The sequence below is a fragment of the Alligator mississippiensis genome, chromosome 4 (genome assembly GCF_030867095.1).
Source record: "Alligator mississippiensis isolate rAllMis1 chromosome 4, rAllMis1, whole genome shotgun sequence".
Lineage (NCBI taxonomy): Eukaryota > Metazoa > Chordata > Crocodylia > Alligatoridae > Alligator > Alligator mississippiensis.
This window is the reverse complement of record NC_081827.1, coordinates 138,338,972-138,357,584: the sequence shown is the minus strand read 5'-3', so window position 1 is coordinate 138,357,584 and position 18,613 is coordinate 138,338,972. Positions and strand designations below refer to the sequence as shown.

The window sequence follows — 18,613 nt, the reverse complement described above, 5'->3', positions numbered from 1 at the left end:
AGGATACTCACACAGGCAGGCGATAGGACAGAGCAGAGAGGATGGTCACTTCACATCGGCTCTAGGCAGCAGCCGCTACCCTGAATAGTTCCCCTGGCCCCGGAGTGTCCCGATCCCGGGGATGCAATAGCTTACGCCGGGGCTCCACGCAAATCAGAACTTTTTGCCAGAGCTGAGGAACCTATCGTAATTTAAGAATGTACAGTTTACATAGTCTGGAGTAAACAACGTTATCTCGAGCTAGGGATTGGGTTATCTCAAGCTAGGAATTTGGGGATGAGTCATGATCCAACACACCTGGTGTTTACCACATTCCACTGTATTGCAACATTCTACTATCTAGGTTCATGGTTTGGTCACGCTTACAGAGCAGGAAGCTGTGTGCTATAATACCAGCCTACTATGGAATCAGCATACAAAACTCTTCCTATTAACATTAGCAAAGCTCTTACTATTATACTGCTTTAGCAGGAATAGTCAAGTGTGTGGTGTGACACCCTATCTAGAATATGTGTTCTCTCCTTGAAGTGCTTATGCCACTGACTAGCTTTGTGTTTGTCAGAGTATTTCACACTATTAGTTTTTTGTGAAGAAAAATCTACCTTGCTGTAGAGGCCAAACCACATCTGCTTTACTTTCTGGGTATGGGCATAGGTGATATTGAGTCATCTGAGTGTGAAAAAGTCAAACTCTTCATTATGGTGACCACACATCCCATTTTTTAATAGGACAGTCCTGTTTCAAACACCTTTCCTGGGCATTCCATCTCTGAGACTAGACCCTGGAAACAGGTGATCTTCCCAGAGAGCATAGGAGGGACTGGATGTCACCCTACACTGTAACCTCAAGTACAACAGTTTCCAATAGCTGTTTTACTTGTATGACATGTTCAATGGTGGAGCCTTCCCCCATAGAAATATGTCTTAGAACAAGTACAAACAGCTCCAGTATCATAAATAGTTTTGGTAATGCCAGAGGCACATAGACATTTGATTCTCACTGGCAGAAAGGTTTGTCTTTCCCTGAAAATAGTTTTAAATGTTTATGAATAAATGCAGGAGATGTAAATTAAATTGTTTGGCAACTTTCTGTCCCTTTGCAATACATAATATGCCATTTTAGACTCGTATTCCATAGACTTTATTTGCACTCCTTGGCCACATCCAGACAAGCGAGCACATGCCTGTTGTGGTGTCTCAAAGCAGTTTGAGATGACACACGAGGCACATTGGGAATGAAAAAATAGCACAGGCTCTAATTTTGATACCTGGTATTACAAAAAAAAAAAAAAATCCATGCTGAGAAAAAAATGTGGCACAGGGCAGGCTCCTGGAATGTGCCCTGAGGCAACGGGAGTCTGGGTCCTCCAAAGAGATGCTCTGACACCTGACCAGAGAATCTCTATGCCTCCCCCCTTCCCCTGCTGCTCCAGCACACTGCCTCAGAGTGCTGGGGCAAATATGAGTGGTGCAAGGCTGCTGCAGTGGCTCAGACCCAGGCACTGTCCCAGGTAAGTAGGGATGTGGGAGTGGGGGGACTGTGTGGGGGTGGAAGGGACTGCTCACGAGGTGTGGGTACCCTGCCCTCCTTTCCCCTCCTCATGGTGCACAGCCCCACCACAGCAGCAGCAGCCATTGGGGCACTCAGGCGTGCTTCTGGCAGAGACCACCAGTGGCATGGGGCTGCCTCAGACTGGCAGCTGCACATGACACCAGGCTGGCTCCTACTGTCACCCACTGTTTCCAGCGTTGCATGCAAGGGCAACATATCCTTAGGTCAGGCTGGGTCCTGCCTATATGGAGCAAGACCAGCTCAATGGCATGTGGGGTACATGGAGGCCAGACCTGGCCCAGCCCGAGAGTGTGCAGCCCCTGTATGAGGCACTTGAAGCCATGGGTAAGAGCAGGAGCCAGCGCGAGTCTATCCGAGGGCATGCAGGCTGGGCTGGGCTGGCACCATGTGCAGTCGCCGGTCTGAAGCAGCCCTATGCCATCGGGGGTCTCTGTAAAGAGCAGAAATGAGTGCCCTGATGGCCATTGCTGTTGCTGCAGGGCAGCTGTGCACCAGGTGGGAAGTCCATCCTTCCTGAGCAGTCCCCCTCACCCCTACACAGTTCACCCTACCCCCCCAAAATCCCCTACAGTCCACCCCCAAATCCCACAACCCCACACCACCCCAAACCCCTGCACAAACCCCATGCTGGCCCCACAAACCTCACCCCCACAAACCCTACATCCACCCACACTCCTCCCCCAAACCCCACATCCCCCCCACACCGCAAACCCTGTGTGCCCAGCTGCCGGACAGGACAGGACCTGCTGGCAGAAGCCATGATCTCAGGGGGCACAGGCAGGGTGTGTAAGCAGAGCTAGAGCATGGACAGGACCACTGGTTCAGCACCAGCACTCTCCCACGCAGGGAGAAACACCTCAGGAGCCCTGCTGATGCCTAGAGCTGCCCCACCACCCTTGCCTCCAACTGGTGCCAGTTTTCTGGTGGGGAGGGTTCTGTGGGGGACAGGTAGACACCCAAGTAGAGCAGTGAGCCTGCACTCCAGTGGATCCCATGGAGCGTGGGTGGGAGTGAGCCCATCTGCCACCCATTACCTACTACCAGGACAAAACTCTTAACCCAGTTGACCTGGGTAGAGGAGGATGCTGAGTATAATGCCTGGCAGGCCTCTACCTGCACCAGGTCGCCTGAATCTTGGACCGTGAGGAGTACATCGGCAGCATACACTGACATGACCAGCCACACTGCCGACTCCCAGAGCATCAACCCTGCCACCCACCTCCGTAGGAGGACAAGGAAGGGCTCCAGGGCCAAGATGCACAGCTGGCCTGAGAGTCAGCAGCCATGACACACCCCTCTCCTGCATGGGATAGGCTCCATCAGCGTTCAGTTGAGCTTGACCAAACACTCTTCAGAGGTGTACAGCACCTGGAGAGCCTGCACGAAGTGGGGACCAAAAGTCAAAGGCCTGCAGCATGCCTGTGAGGTACCTGTGATCCACTCTGTCAAATGCCTTCTCTTGGTCTGTGGACAGGAGGGCAAAATACAGGCCCTCCCCATGCACTGGCTCCAGGAGGTCCCGAACCAAGTACAGGTTGTTGAAGATGGAACATCTGGGCATGGTGTATGTCTGGTCAGGACGGATCATGTCTGTCAGCATGGACCGCAGGCACAGTGAGATGGCCTTTGCTGTCACCTTGTAGTCCATGCAGAGGAGGGACATGGGACACCATTTCCTCAGGTCACAGGGATCCCCCTTCTTTGGCAGAAGGGTCAACATAGCCCTCCAAAAGAACAAGGGGAACTCCCCACTTCCCTTGGATTCAGCCCAGACCACAGCAAAGTCCGGGTCAAGGATGTCCCAGAAGGCCCAGTAGAACTCCATAGTCAGCTCGTCGATGTCTGGCACTTTGTTACCAGGCATCAGGCAGAGGGCGGCCAAAAACTTGGCCATGGTGAGAGGAGCCTCCAGCCAGTCCTGGTCACCCATGCTGACCTGTAGAAGTCCCTCCCACAGGGTCTGACAGGCTTCAGCTTTGGTCAGATCCAGGGAGAAGAGCTCTTTGTAGAAGGCCTGCGTGCACTGGCGCATCTCACCTGGATCCATGAGGGGGATGCCATCACCAACCAGAAGGCAGGTGATGTACTTCTTGGCCCCCCACCTCCTCTACAGGGCATAGAAGCAGCATGAGCCATGGTGCATCTCCCAAAGGACTGGATTTGCGAGCAGACAAATGCACTGCAGGCATGGTGGTCGTCCAGACCATGAAGGTCTTCCTCCCTCTCCCAACACTCTCTACAGAGAGACGGGTTGGTTCGTTCAGTAGCCAGGCTTCACTCCAGCACTTCCCACTACAGCTGCTCCCAGCCCACCTCCCTCTTCTGGGTGTACCCCTGAGTGTAGCTGCAGCAAAAAAGCCAGATGCGCACCTTTCCCACGTTCCACCATCTCCAAGCCAAGGGGAAAGCTGCCTGTTGCTTTCACAAAGCCAGCCAGAACTCCTGGAAGGTCTTCCTGAAGCCTACATCCTTCAGTAGACTGGTATTGAAATGCCAGTAGGCCAACCTCAGATGCCCAGGCCCTACTGTGGCCTGGGCCCAGACAAGGTGGTGATAACTGAAAGGGGTCAGCCAGATGCCAGAGGAATGGGCCCAGGCAAAATGCAGCTAAGAGATATAAATCCAGTCTAACTGGGAGTGGCATGCCTGCTCCTTCCCCACCCTCACATAGATGAAGGCAGGGGGTCTGGTAGGGTGACAGGCACGCCATATGTCCACCAGGGAGTAGTCCAGCATCCCCCCCCGAGGATGCCCACAGCTTGGTTCTGCTTCCTGCCTAGCTAGTCTCGTCACCCTAGATGCACGTTAAAGTCCCCGCCAAGAACCGGGCACTCGCGAGGGCTGAGGGTGCCTATGTAAGTGGCCACCTGGCAGAAAAAATCCACCGGGGGGTGTACACATTCAGAAGGTTCAGGACCACCCCCTGCACTTGGACCCAGAGGTGCAGCAGGCAGCCTGGCACCACCTCAACATCCTGGAGAGCCTCCGGCTGCAGGCCTGGGGAGAACAGGGTGGCCACTCAGCACCAGGTGGCCCCGGGGTGACTAAAAGAGGACCTCACCTCCCCACTCCAGCCCCCAATTAGGCTCATTGGCTGGAGCCATCAGGGTCTCCTGCAAGAATACCATGGGGAATCCCCTCTCCTGAAGGAAGGAGAGTGCCCGGCTTCTCCGGAGACCCTTCCTGCAGCTGTAGACATTGAGGGTTGCAATCTTAAACCACCTCATGGCTGGGCAGAGGGTGGAGTGGACAGTTCAGCAGGGGCCTTGCACATCTTGACGCCTGGTGTGGGGCCTGCCAGTGGGTGCAGCACACTCCCATATGTATAGAGGGCATCTAATGAAACTGTGGGCCCACCTATAGATCTGGGTGTTGCAGCTTTTGGGTCCCTGCCTTCCCCCACCAGTGCCCTCACAGTGGCGAGGACACTGTCAAAAACTCCCAAGCAGTCCAAGGTGAGATGTACCTTGCTGGCAGTCTGTTGTGTGTAGTCGCAGTCAAGAAATGCAAGTAGCTCACCTCTGGGGAACGCCAGGACCAAGAGGTCCACAGGCTTTATGGAGCCTGCAGGTTCTTGGGTGTCTTCCTCCTGGTCCTGCGACTCAGCAGGCTCCTTAGGCACAATCTGAACCTCCTGGTCTGCTAAGACCCAAGACTCTGGTTGGGATTGGGAGAGCTCTGCAGCCTCTTGGGACAGGGGTGGGGCTACTTCACAAGATGGTAGGCTAGGGCTGGAGCCCTGGGGAATCTGCACAGGGTCCCAGACAAGATCAGCCTGTTGATTAGGGGACCCCACCCCAACCCCATCTGGTGCAGGACCATGGGGCTGGCTGGAAGTGAGGTTTTTTTGGGAAGACACCCATCAGGCTTCGGTGTCTGCCTTGGGGTCCTGGGGAAGGGGACCTCCCTCAGGACTTGCCGGGGTGAGCCCCAAGGTCCCTATCTCCCCCAGATCATTGGAGCAGGGGCTCTGCTGCTGGACCTTCCTTTGGGTCAGCCAAGTCCTCAGCCTCAGTGCCTGTGGTCGCAGGGGGTAAACCCTGGCCTTCAGAGTGAGGGGCTTCCTCCATGGACTCCTGCTTGGGTCTGTCCAGCAGCCCTGAAACATCCTCCATGGGGATCCCCATTTGATCTTTCCTGGGGTTGGGGTGTCAGGCACAGCCGGGGAGGCCCCTGGAAGCTGGGCCGCTCCTTCCCTCTATGTGGTTGTCTTGCAGTGGTGGGGGAGTCCTCTGCTCAGAGGGCTCCAGCTGCACCTGGGCCTTCCTCTTGGCTTTTCCCCTGGAGGGGACCTGCACCCACTCAGCCATGAGGTGGTCCTCAGGTGGGCAGGCTTCAGTAGGAGAAGGTGAGGGTTGGGGTGGTGGGGCAGCTACAGCAGGGGGATGACTAGGGGTAGGGGGGCCCCACTCCCTCTCTTTTTGGCTGCTGCTGCTGCCCTCCCAGGGACCCTGCCAAACTTGATTTGGGGCCAGAGTCCCCTGAGTTCACAAGCGGGGTGCATGATGTAGCCAGGGTACCAGGGGGACCTAAGGGGGTGGGATACCAGTGGCAGGGGCAACCCTCTCACCAGTGGAACCTGCAGATGCCCTCTCCTCCTGGCCCATGGGGCACTTGTGATGCAAGTGCCCCAGGATGTGGCACCAGAATCACTGCAGGTCCCCCAGCATATAGAAAACTTTCACCAGGGCCACCTGAAAATGAATCATTAGGCAACCCTAAGCCTCCAGCAATGTTCCCACTGCCAGCTGGATCATAAACTGGTGACAGAAAGAGTGCACGTGGCGGAGGCTGAGGTCTTGGCACCCCAGTGAGAGGGCCACAACTGGGGAGATAACTCCCCCCAGGGTTTGGAGCTGGGGGAGCGGGGCCCAATTAGGGGTATAGGGAGGGATGGAACTGAGGACCACCCTGGTCCCCAGCTCTTCTAGGAGTTCAAGGGGGACATACTCACCCTCCACTATGAGCCCCCTCTCTACTGCCTTTTGTGTGGCGGCCTCTGAAGCAAGGAAAAAAGACCCCCTTGCCATGAAAGCAGGAAGCTGCCATGATCTTGGGGGGCCCCCACTACCTAAGCCAGGGCCTGCACCCAGGTCTCAAAGTGCAGATTCTCCTGCTTGGGTAGTTGGCACTTCACCCTGTGCCTGTGGGTGAGTGCTGGAAAGGGAGCCTTGCTGCCCAAGCTGGAAGGGCCAGCAGTGGAGGGTCCAGGCCCTGTGGCTTCGGGTTGCCCTGAAGCCACCTATGCATAGCTGTGGTTCCCCCACTGGGAGGCCATGTTGGTGGGGATGGGGCTATGGCCAGAGACAGGCTGAGTGGGTGCTGCTGGTGTAGCATACTTGGTTGCCTGGTTGCCAGGGTCTCTTATTAGCCAGACGGGGTGGGAGCTTGGATGGTTGGTCTATGGATTTGAATTTGGCAGATGGAGCATGGGGGACAGCCCGAGGAAACTGGGACTTGGGGATCTATGAGAACAGAGACCTGAACAGAGACATGGCAAGCACTGTCTGGGGATGGAAGGGAAACATTGAATGAAACAATGACCCCAACAGTGCAGGAATGTGAATACAGGAATGTGGGTGTGGGGGGGGGGGTCCAGGGCTTTTCTGGGAATAGGACCCCCTGTGAGATAATCCAAGGAGCGCATTATTGGAGTTCCAATTAGTATACCACAATACTCCAATATGTGCATGAAGATATATATATATATATATATATATAAGATATATATATCCTTTGTGGGGACCCAAGGCAATTCCTGGAGACAGGTATTGTACCCCTCCTGCCCCTTCTAAGTCAGCTCAGAGTAATACCTGGGTTCCCCAGGCCTCAGTCCATACCCTGTCCAAGTCTTGGACCTTGTCCATATTCTCCATTCTCTTGCAGTGCTTCAATAGCCAAAATCTTATATCCTTCCCTTCAATAAAGTCCATATACATCTTAATAGTAACTGCTTTTTTTCAGGTGTCCTTGATAGACCCAAAATCAAAATGTGCCAGGAGGGGATCTTTCTGACATTCTTTGTAGGTCTCCCAAAACTTTCAGTATGCTGTAAAATCCCTAAACATTACCTCCCAGTTCAAGTAGTTTATCTTCTGGATTAGGCAGTTCAGAGCGAGCACCCAAACCTTCAGCATCCCCTGCAGTATCAGTCTGCTAAAATCTAGCCAAGTCATCCTTAGATTCAAAATGCCCAAGCGAAAACCTCATGCCTGGCTCTCATCCATCATCCTCCACCAGGTTCAATCTGTCCTGTTTCTTTCCTTGCTGCCATTTCAGACGTTGCTTCTGCTGTTGCTGCCACTGTTCTAGCTGCTGCTGATCCCTTGTAAACCTTTTGGCAAGACCAGGTTATCATATTGATCTTGGCCCACAGGCTGAGAAGCCATCTATTGATAGAAACATAACCCAAGGCTAAATTAGGGCAGCCCACATAAATAAGATATATGATAGTGCACATTGAGTGCAGTCCCCCTCTCAGCCAACTCTTTTTTCAAGTCATGGTGAGCCATTACATTGGATACATTTTTACTTCTTCACTCCCAAAGATGAGCTGCACCTTTCTTTCCCTTTTCCAATGATTTCTGTTTCTTCCCCAGCCTTAAATATCTGGCATATATAACCAAACAGTTCACCCAGAATCCTTTTGTCAGCCCCTCTCTCATCCTATCCTATTTGATTAATGTGGCCCTGGAAGTGAAGCTGGACCAGGTTGCCCTGTGCCTCATCTGCATAGACATTTTTGGAGGATCTCAGGATTCATAACAAGAACATCCAGTTCCAGTCATGAATGGGGGGTGGTGCTAATAAGCACATGGATCCTTTGTGGGAGACGGGGGTACCTGGAGTATGCACACAAACTGAGAGTGTTGAGTCTTTTGGCTTTGGATTAATATCACGCATAGTTTGTACTATATCTAAGTAGGTACGAAAGTGCTCCTGTTACCAGATTTGCCCATTACTTTGGGGAGTGCTCATTTATTAGGGATAGTTTCTAGGGTCTTGGTAATTCTGTCAATGTGCTGCTTGTGTTACTATATGGAGCTGTATCTCTCCCTTCTGCAAGCCGTCACCCCCAATGGAGCTATCTTGCAGGACTCAGTTTTAATGGGACTGGGTTCCTCCAGTCACCAAATCAGTCATATACACAAACACACATAAATTAACATGACACACCTGACCCAGCCAGGTTGATCAGCATGGACAGGCTGACACCCTCATATGCCAAGAATCAGTTCATCAGAGCAACAATACACTGTAGTCAGACACAAGCACACAGGTGAACAGAATCCCTCTGAATCTGGCTGGGTGTCCAGCTGACACCCTCATGGGCCAGCATTCAGTTCATAAGGGCACGTCTGAGTCAAACTGGGACAATCAGCCTGTACAAGCTGATCCCCTTATGTGTTTCAAACTCAGCACATCCCAATCTTTGGCCTCTTGATGAGCAGACCCCACAGTATTTTTGGACTTCACAGGGATCTTTAGCTTAGGTAAAAGAAGCGTTGCTGCAGAGCACAGAAGGAAAGAGAAGCAGAGAAGGAAAAATATACCCAATTACTACCAGTTTGACTATAAAAGTTATTTATTGCTAAGCATATGAAATATATAATAGTACTAGTAGTAATAGACATGCAAAAGAAAAACAAACACAAACAATTACAGTACTACCCTGGTTTCACTAAGTATTTGGGGAAACTTAGCTCAAGCTTAACTAATACAGTTCAGGTTCAGAAATTTATGCCTAGAGTGAAGAGAGAGAGAGAGCGATGGGATCTCACCAGTCCAAGGTACTCGGGCTGCAAAGCTGATAGGCACAGTCCTTGAAGGGAGATGATCCGTTCTTCCAGCGTCCCAAGAACAACAGGGGATGGTGTCAGCACAGGAGTTTTTCTTATTTCTTTCTTTTTTTCCTTCCTTTCTTTCTTCTTCTTTCTTTCTGAAGCACCCCACACTTTTTACAGATTTTTATACCCTCAGTTCAGCTGCTTCGAAGCATCCTCAATTGTGTAAATCATTGTCTTTTCTCTTGACAAGGGGTTATCTGGTTTGGAACATCTCAAGAAACTGATTGATAATCAGGAAACACATAAGATTAGGGAGTAACCAAATACTTGGGAGCCAGCTTGAAATTCCTACGGATAGCTGATATACTGATGGGATATCTCATGGTTTCTTCAGAAACAATAGATAGCTTGCAGCATCAGGATTTTAGATTTTTACTTGTTGTGCACAAGCCTCAACTAAGCATGACTTTTCCAGATTTTACTATAGTCTTTTAACAGACTTAAGACAATTATTGGGGTGCTCATAACCTTTTGTGGAGAGGACTCCCACCAGTCGTCTCGGGAAAAGTATGACAACACCTGTGATTAGGGCTCCAACGGGCTGGACACTGTGGTGAACCCTTAACCATTGTTCAAATGTTGCCCATACCCTCTCTGACTCAGTCTCTTGTCTCAGCATTCCCTAACCCGGCAACCGAGTTTTAGTCAATCAAGTTTAAATAGGCCTCCCATAGTGGGACCGGGGAATGTACGGCCCGAGATGCCTATTAAACTTAGAGGTGTGTGTGTGTCGGGGGGGGGGGGGGGGAGTCCTTAGTAAATCCAGATTAGAACTGGTCCGATAAATGCTGAGCTGGGCGTGTGTGAACATGGGTTGATTAGCATTTGGAGCACAGATTCCCCATCATGCAGTGCTCCCCTGCTTCTCTGGTCCCAGAATTCACTGCAGTCTCTGCTTCAGGCTTTCTGTTCTCCATCTGTCATGTAAATGAATGGTCATCTGGTTCCATCTCAGATGCAAATAAGACCTAGGGCAGTTGTTTCACTCTTGTCACCCTTATCTGGAGGGTCTTAGGTGTGTCTCTCACTGCATCTTAATAAGTTTTATTTATGTAGAGAAGGGGAGGGAGGGGGGTGTCAGACAGACTGCATCCTGTGCCAGGGTTCCCAAGAACACACAGCTGAGATGTAACACTCCTTAAAAGTGTGTTTATGGAGTACCTGTGGTAAAACTTGCAGCAGTTTTGGAAAAAGTAAAATGCATCAGTTCTGGATGAACTAAAACTATGGGTACTCATAGTACAAAGTTAGTATTTTCAGATTTGTTCTTCACTTCCATGTGGCTCAGGAAGAGCAGGGTCTGGCAGTAAGGGTGGGGAATAAGTTGGTGGGGGGGAGGGAGAAGAGGGCAAATCTGATCCCCCCAGATTTATTTTCCTACCTGTAGCAGTGGGAAAGGGCCAAATTTAAGGCAAACCTCCAATAATTAGATTCCATACCTGGAAAGTTTTATATCAAATTTGCAAGTTTCCCATATATAGAATCTGATTATTGGAGGGGCATTGTGTATTCAAGTAAATATGGTATTTATATTAATCTTTATCAAGAGAAAAGATTTTTAATCAGCAAGCTCATCACAGTTGTTAGTTACTTGATACTAGTGGCATAAAAAATGCTTTTTGGTTTTATTTATAGCTGTCTTTGCTAATGTGGCACTCTTGTGTAATAATGTCATGACCTGACATCATGACCAACTTTTGAAAATAACCATGAAAGCTCTGGCTATCAACAACAAAGGCCGAGAGCTCGAGGTTGGTTAGTGTTTCCTCAGAAATGGACCAAGACCCAAAGCAGAGATGGATTTGTTCTGTCCTAACTTACTGATCCTCAGGGAACTCTGCCCCAAATAAACACAATAGTTATTTGCCTGATTAGTTTAGTGCTGTTGTTGTTGCTACTGTGCAGTCTTGGTGGTATATATCATTCCCTGCACAATTATGCAGTATTTATTTTCCACTGGTGAAAAGATTCCAGTTAATGTATAAAATGGGATGTGTCTTAAATATTTGGGTGTTAAAACTAGAAGTAAACTAGGAAATTTGTACTGCAACACAATGTAAAGTCCTTGTCCTTCCTGGCAATAGGGCTGTGTGAAATTTTTCAAGCAGTTTCGTTTCAACACTGTTTCGACTTGTTTCAAGCTCAAAACAGCAAAATCGAAATGAAAGAGAGAGCTTTGAAACAGCCTCGAAATGAAACGAGGCAAGTCGAAACGTTTTAAAAATTTTGAAATGTTTCAAGTTTCAAAGCTCAAGCTGGGCTTGCCTGCAGGGGAACAGAAACTAAAGTAAGGAGAGGGAGGGGGAAGGGGGGGAAGGAGTGCTCTCATTATTGACTCTGTAGCTGGTCAGTGGCTGTCATCCTTCTCTGAGGTCCCTTCCAATCCCAGTGCTCTGGGGGAGGGATGGAAAAACTGCATAAAAGGCAGCATTGTTTGAACTGTCCTGCTTTCTGCTTTGGTGTCAGTTGAGTGAGGGCACACCTTAACACACACACAGTGTCACCCACCCATGCCACGAGTTTTGTCTGTCAGCAGCTAGAGGTGCAGGGCCCCAGAACCCAGACTCCCCCTGCACCCCTTGAAAGCTGGCAGGCTTCATGGCCACAGCAAGGGTTAGCATGTCTACAGTTTTCACCCTGGTGCACCTTAACACACATACAATATCACCTATGTCACGAGTTTTGCTTATCAGCAGCTTAAAGTGTAGTTTCCCCCAAACCCTTGCACCTATCTCCTTGAAACTTAGCAGGCTTTGTTGCCTCAGCAGGGACTAGCATACTGCAGTTTTGACCCCACTGTGGTTTAACACATATACATGACATGAGTTTTTTGCTTTCAAGACTTTGAGGTGCAGTTTCCCTGAAACCCCTGCACCTATCTTCTTGAAACTTGGCAGGCTTCATGCCCTCAGAGGGGGCAACCATTCCTGCAAGTTTCACCCAAATCAGGCCAGAAATGACAAAGTTATAGGATGTTTCAAGCTTTCCCATTATAGCCTATGGGTGAAACGTCAAAACAGCTTTGAAACACCGAAACTGTTTTGACAAAACGAAGTGGAACAGCTGTTTCGAATCAAAATGAAATTCAAAACAAACACAGTTCTGCTGAAACATTGAAACGCAAGTCGAAACGGAACGGTGCCGTTTCACACAGCCCTACCTGGCAACCTCTTGTTTACTTAGGACCTTCTCTTTATTGCTGTCAATTTACTATGGATTAAGTGTCTAGGGAAAGTGGTTATAGGAAGGGAAGTGAAGGGAAGACGGGCAAACCATGACCTGGTTTCTCTCTTCCCCATCCCCTTCCCAAAAGGTATAATTTTTGGATACTCTCTCTCCTTTCCTAGCTGATGGTGGAAATGTAGTCCTTTGGACCCATTTTGTCTCCTTGTTCCTAAGCCCCCTCGTTGAGCTGGCAGCACACAGGATCTGAGGCATTTTTAAAGTTTCTTTCTGGATGGTGGTTGCTCCAGGGGCAACCTGCCACACTTGAGAAAAGCAATGAGCATACTTGGTGTTTCCACAGCATTCAGTGCCAAGAGGAACTGGATGATAGCAGCTACTAAGGGATGATTCTTCCTTTGTTGTTTATGTAATACCCAGTGGCTGTAGAGACAGTCACTGTGGCCCTGCCTGGACCCAGTAAGTGGCTGACAGAGAACTTGGATTCAGTGAAATACTGTTTATTGAGAAATAAATCAAGGCCAGAACTTGTTGTCATTCATTGCAATGTCCAAATTACAATTCTTGAAACAGTGAGCCTCAGCTTTGAGTGAGAACAGTCCTTGGGAGGAGTAGTGGGAACCCTTCATCAGAGACTTCATGTGCATCTGTACTCTACCTCTATTGAAACCTATACCTATAATCTATAAAAAGTCTCAAAATCATTGAGCCCACTTGCAAGAGTAATGTTTAAAAAAAATCAGTAGGAATTTATGTATACATTGCCTCTCTAATGTACTGTGCTCTCCTTAAATTATTTATGTAGTGAAAAGGCGTTTAGAAGGCAACAGTAATGAAATGTCAAGGACCAACAGCTTCACTGATGACATTGATCTAATATCGGAAGAGTCACCACTGCCCAGAGTATCCGATGTTGCACAGTAAGTGGAATAGTATCTTTTAACTGGAAAATATAGTTAATCATGAATTGTGGGGAAAAATAATGGTAATATATTAAGTAGATAAAATATTGTATATGCTTTTGGCTAACTAGACTTGAAGCTGGTATCTGCTTTATTTATACTACTGTATCTGAACATTTCTATGTGATGTAAGTGTTGATTTCTGGTAGCATCTGTTAGTGTATGAAGAAAGAAGAATTGCCCTCAAAGTCATGATCTGGAAACTTGGTGCAAGATTTCAATTCCACCCATTAGGTGCATAAATGGATTTAGGTGTCTAAGTGTGATTCCACCCTGCTCAAGACCCTGGAAAACTATTAATGCAAAAGGTGGATGGGTCTTCTCCCTCTCTATTTTCTTGCTGTTCAATCTCAAGGGTCAGATAACTGCATGTTACAAAAGTAGATGCCTTAATGGATTTTGAGGACTTGAACAGGGTGGAATAGAATCTGGCTGTTGATGCTTGTGGCTTGTTTTGTCACTTTTGGTTGGATAAACAGTTCCTGGGGCTAAGTTTCAAAGACAGATCTGGAATCTGTAGGTGTCTGACCTTCGTGTGATATCTAACATTCTCTGACCATGCAGAATGTTTGATTTACTTCATAAATATAAATAAAACAGTTATGTGTAGATATAGCCTGAAAATAATTAACTTTATATTGAAAGAACAATTTAAATGCAATCTTTACATTAAAGGAGCAGTGAACTTGTGATTTGTTATGCCAAAGGTAGAAGAGACAACTAGAATAGTTCAGCTGGGAATTATGCAGACATGCTTAATATAAAGAAATTATTCTCATGAATTAGATGTAGAAAAATCAACAAGATACTAACTGCCATTGAAGTGGATATGGAAAATACATCTACAGAACAAAGCAGATGCTGCAGGAGAGTTACTTGTTCTCTCACATTGCTTGCTTTGATTTCACAAATGTATATAGCAGTATTCTTTGGAATCATTTTAGCGCTTCCCATAGCACCTTCTCAGTGTTTGTCACAGTTCATCCCAAGACTTTGAAACCTCACTAATATAATATGTAACTTAGTTGTGAACAGAGACTTAGCTGATAATTGTCAAATGGAATTGTCAGTGTATTGGATGGTCAGGCTTTAGACTAGCTAACAGGACAGTTTGTGTCTTTGTATCCAAGTTTAAGAGAAATTAACAAGCTGTACTGATTTTGCCAGCTTCACTAATGGTCTCATCCTAGGAGGTGTACAACTAGTTCTTATGAATAAAACTCCTGGTTGGCAGTGTTGTGTGACCCCATAATATTGTAAACCAGATACTGTGTGTGTTTGTGTATTTGGCATTGTAGATTCCTATTATGGACAGAGCAGGAAGAGTTCTAAAAAGGTTTCTTCTAGGAAGATACAGTTTTTTCTTATATATTCTTCAAAGGGATGATAAGTATAGGAAGGTTTTTCATCCCAAAGATATAGGGATAGAAAACTTGTTTTCTAATATGTGTATTTGTTACTAAAATTAAGAAGTTGAAAGTTTTTTTAAAACACTAGTGGAAAAATTGACCCCTCTTCCCATTTGGAAAGAAGAACATGGAAATTGCTTTGTGAGGCTGTGCCTTTGGAGTACAACAAATGATTGGTTAGGAAAAGGTGAAATTTACATTTCACCCTTCCTCCCCTTTGAAGTTATCATTCATTAAGCTTTCTCTAATGCTGTTTGCAAGGGGGAAAAGATTTGAGTTTTATTCTTTCTGAGGAAGGAAAAACAGACTAGCAGGCTAAGTTTTATGTTTTTGGTGCAATAGGATTGCATTTCAACTGCTGTTCAGGTAGCAAACCTTTGACGAAAATTTGGGTGCAGAAGAATACGGATGTAATTTCCAATGCAATGCTATTTACAATGACTAGAAAAAGGCATGTAAATACTGCACATTAGTCAGTTTAATGAGATACTCCTACTAAAAGTCTAAAGAGTGGTGAAATAGAGATAAACAAACATTTGCAGTACTGCTACTCCTTTAGAGTCTGTGGGTGCATATAGATGTTCAGGAGGTTAGATTAGGTAAAAAAAAAAAAAAGGGCTGCCCAATCTAGCTTAGTTCACCCATGTATGAACCTTATGCTTAGATCCCTAGTTAGGTCTAAGTGCTGAACTGTACAGACCTTCCTCAAAGGTTAAATCGGTCAGCAGATGGCCAGCCCAATCAAAGATTAGCTCACCTGAGAGGACCACCAAGTTACAAGGAGTACAGTTAACTGAATGTCTGCATATGTTCTGAGTGCAGGCCTGGGTCTGGGAAAGCCTAGCTGCTGGTCCCAACCCAGGGACTGTGCTTTTCCTATTCTCCATGCCCTAACACAAGGCTATGTTAAACCCATGACCACTCCCCCCACCTACAGATGAGCAGCCCTCCCGCAGACCAGCTGGCCTCCTTGAGCCTGCCACCCCCCACCCCTCAAACCCCCAAACTGCTCCCAGTGCCAGTTTTACCAGTGTTCACCAGTGCCAGGAGCCTGATTGAAGGAAGTTGGGTTGGGGGGAGGGGAGGGGCAGGCAGATCAGGGAGGTGGGAGGTTAGGTTGCAGGGCAGGGGGATTGTTTGCCTGGCCTGGGGGAGGGTTGGGGGGCTAAAAATAGCCCCCAGTAGGCAGAAGCCCCCCATTCCTATCAACCCTCCCTGGGACCCCTGAACCTGCCCATAGAGCTGCTAGCCCCCTGATCCTACCAGTTACCCCCCTGCAGAGCTGCTAGCCTACCTGATCCTGCCCCTGCCCCTAACTTGACTTCCTTTGATCAGGCTCCCAGCACTGAGGGTTGGGGCAGTTCAGTGGGGTCAGGGAGGCTGGGGAGTTGGGAGGGTCCTGGGAATGTTTCTCAGGATTGGAGTGGTTGTCCAGTCACTGGTCCCCATTGAGCGTTCTCCCCTTAACCCCTTAGATCCCCAACCTCTCCCTGTGGTCCTGCTAGCCCCAATCCCACGTGCCCTTCTCCCTACCCCAATTTACCTTGAATCAGGCTCCCAGCACCTATCTAATCACTGAGTTAGGTTAGGTGGCGCTCAGGATCTGGTATGTAGGGTATAACTAAGACAGATTTACAAACTAGCCAAAGTTTTGATCGGAAATAGTCTTTTGGGCAAGATAAATTTGTTAAAAGAATTTCTATTTCAAGACATTAGATTTACTTCTTTCCAAAGCGCTCAGTGCAACAGTAGAATTTTCATGGGTGTGGCTTTTAAATACTGTTCTTTCACAAGGAAAAGTTCTTCCTCAGCAATCGGGTATGTCTCTTGAGTATGAATCAAGTCTCTATGTGAACATTTTGATTTTATGTTTCTAATTTAAGTGTGTAGACTCTGATCTTTAAAACTTTGTCTAGGCTGAAGGTGGAAAAAAAGTCCTTCAGTAAATTTTTTTGAAGATATAAATAATAATCTCTCTTGTTCTATACACATTAAGGAGACCTAGAATAAATGTTATCTTTTAATATTGATAATATGTTATCAATATTAAAATGAAATAGCAGCATTTCTTAATTAATCAAAAAATTGTATTAGATGAGTCCACAGTGTTCCCTGTAAATATGATGGAAAAGCTTCTAGAAGAGTGTGTTGATTGGGATTGAAGCTCTTTCCATCCCACAGATAAAGGATCCTAACTGTTGATAAAACCACAGTAGAAACTGATTTCAACAGAAGCAGCACTGAGTATACTGGTATTTGCTAGTCTCATCTGTTTCCCATTTAATTTTTTGCATCATCTCTACTCTTGACATTAAGTAGCATCATTAGTACTTCAAGCAGCATGCTTTTAATTTTGAACTAGGATCATAAAAAAGTAGGGCTGGAAGGGACCTTATGAGGTTATCTGGGCTAGTTCCTTGCTTAAGGCAGGATCATCCCTCACTAAAACATCTCAGCCAAGTTTCTGTCCAATCTGCTCTTGAAAATTCCTTGGGATGGAGAGCCACAACCTCTTCAGGTAGGCTGTCCCAATGGTTGACCACTCTCATAGGAAATGGAAGGTCTTTTTAATCTCCAACCCATATTTCCTGTGCTGTAGCTTGAGGATATTGCTCCTTGTTCTGTCCCTTGCATCCACAGAGAAAAGTTGATGTCTATCCACAGGCACTGGTTTCACCTTTTATTCAAATCAGTTCTTAAATAGCTATATGGATTTGCATAACAGGAATGTACCATGAAGGCTAGGCTTAAATAATATTTCTTTCCTGAAGCTTATTCGGTGAAAATCTTTCTACTCCACTGAAGTGAGTTCAGGATATACTGCAGCAGATTGGCATTCAAATTGAAATTCAGTTCACCTGTGTGTGTGTGTGTGTGTGTGTGTGTGTGTGTGTGTGTGTGTGTGTGTGTAGGCATGCGCATGTGTTTTAAAGTCATCATTTGTTCCCAGAGCTGCCCCCACTCACTTTGCTCACGATCTGCTACCCCAACAAGGCCCACAGCCCCCCTCCACAGGGCCTACAGTCCCCTTCCTCCCTGCAACAGCAATGGCCAACGGGCACTCAGGGCCCACTACAGCTGGAGCCCCCAGTTGTGTGGTGTGCCCTGGCTGCCTCAGACCTGGTGCCACCTGTGCCACTTGTCATACAGTGCAGGGCTGTGTGCATTTAGGCAGCCCTGGACCACTTGGGCTGTCACCCAGGGCCTGGCACCACTCATGGGGACTGTGTTGCACCAGGCTGGGTCCTGCCTCCATATCCCCCCACACCATGTACACTTGGTGCTAGCAGCCAGCTAGACTGTGTCGGCAAGCCTTTGCGAGCCTTTGCACAGTTCCAGGAGGCATGGCTCCTGTACAGAGGTGAGCGCTAGCTCCGTGGGCCAGGCTGGGTCACATTGGCCTGGCTGGGCACATTTTCCATGAGGCTTAGGCAGCGATGCACCATGGCCCATTGTAGGCACAGTGCTGCGGCCATGCATTGCTGCCTGAGCCTCATGGAGAATGAGCCTGACGAGACCCAGCCCAGCCTGCACAGCTAGCATGTCTTTGCACAGGAACCGTGCATCCTGGTCCTGTGCAAAGGCTCACTAGGGGGCCATGCCAGGCCAGGCCAGGTTGGGTTCTGCCATGTGCTTTATC

At 47.9% G+C, this 18,613-nt stretch overlaps 1 protein-coding gene across 1 annotated transcript in view; it reads left to right on the top strand.

Annotated features, from left to right (window-relative positions):
- LOC102562053 (potassium voltage-gated channel subfamily KQT member 1) overlaps nucleotides 1–18,613 on the top strand; it is an 819,206-nt gene that overhangs the window by 162,813 nt on the left and 637,780 nt on the right. Inside the window, exon 13 of the mRNA XM_059726208.1 lies at nucleotides 13,408–13,522. Coding sequence (XP_059582191.1) covers nucleotides 13,408–13,522 — 115 coding nt within the window. The remainder of the gene's footprint in view (nucleotides 1–13,407; nucleotides 13,523–18,613) is intronic.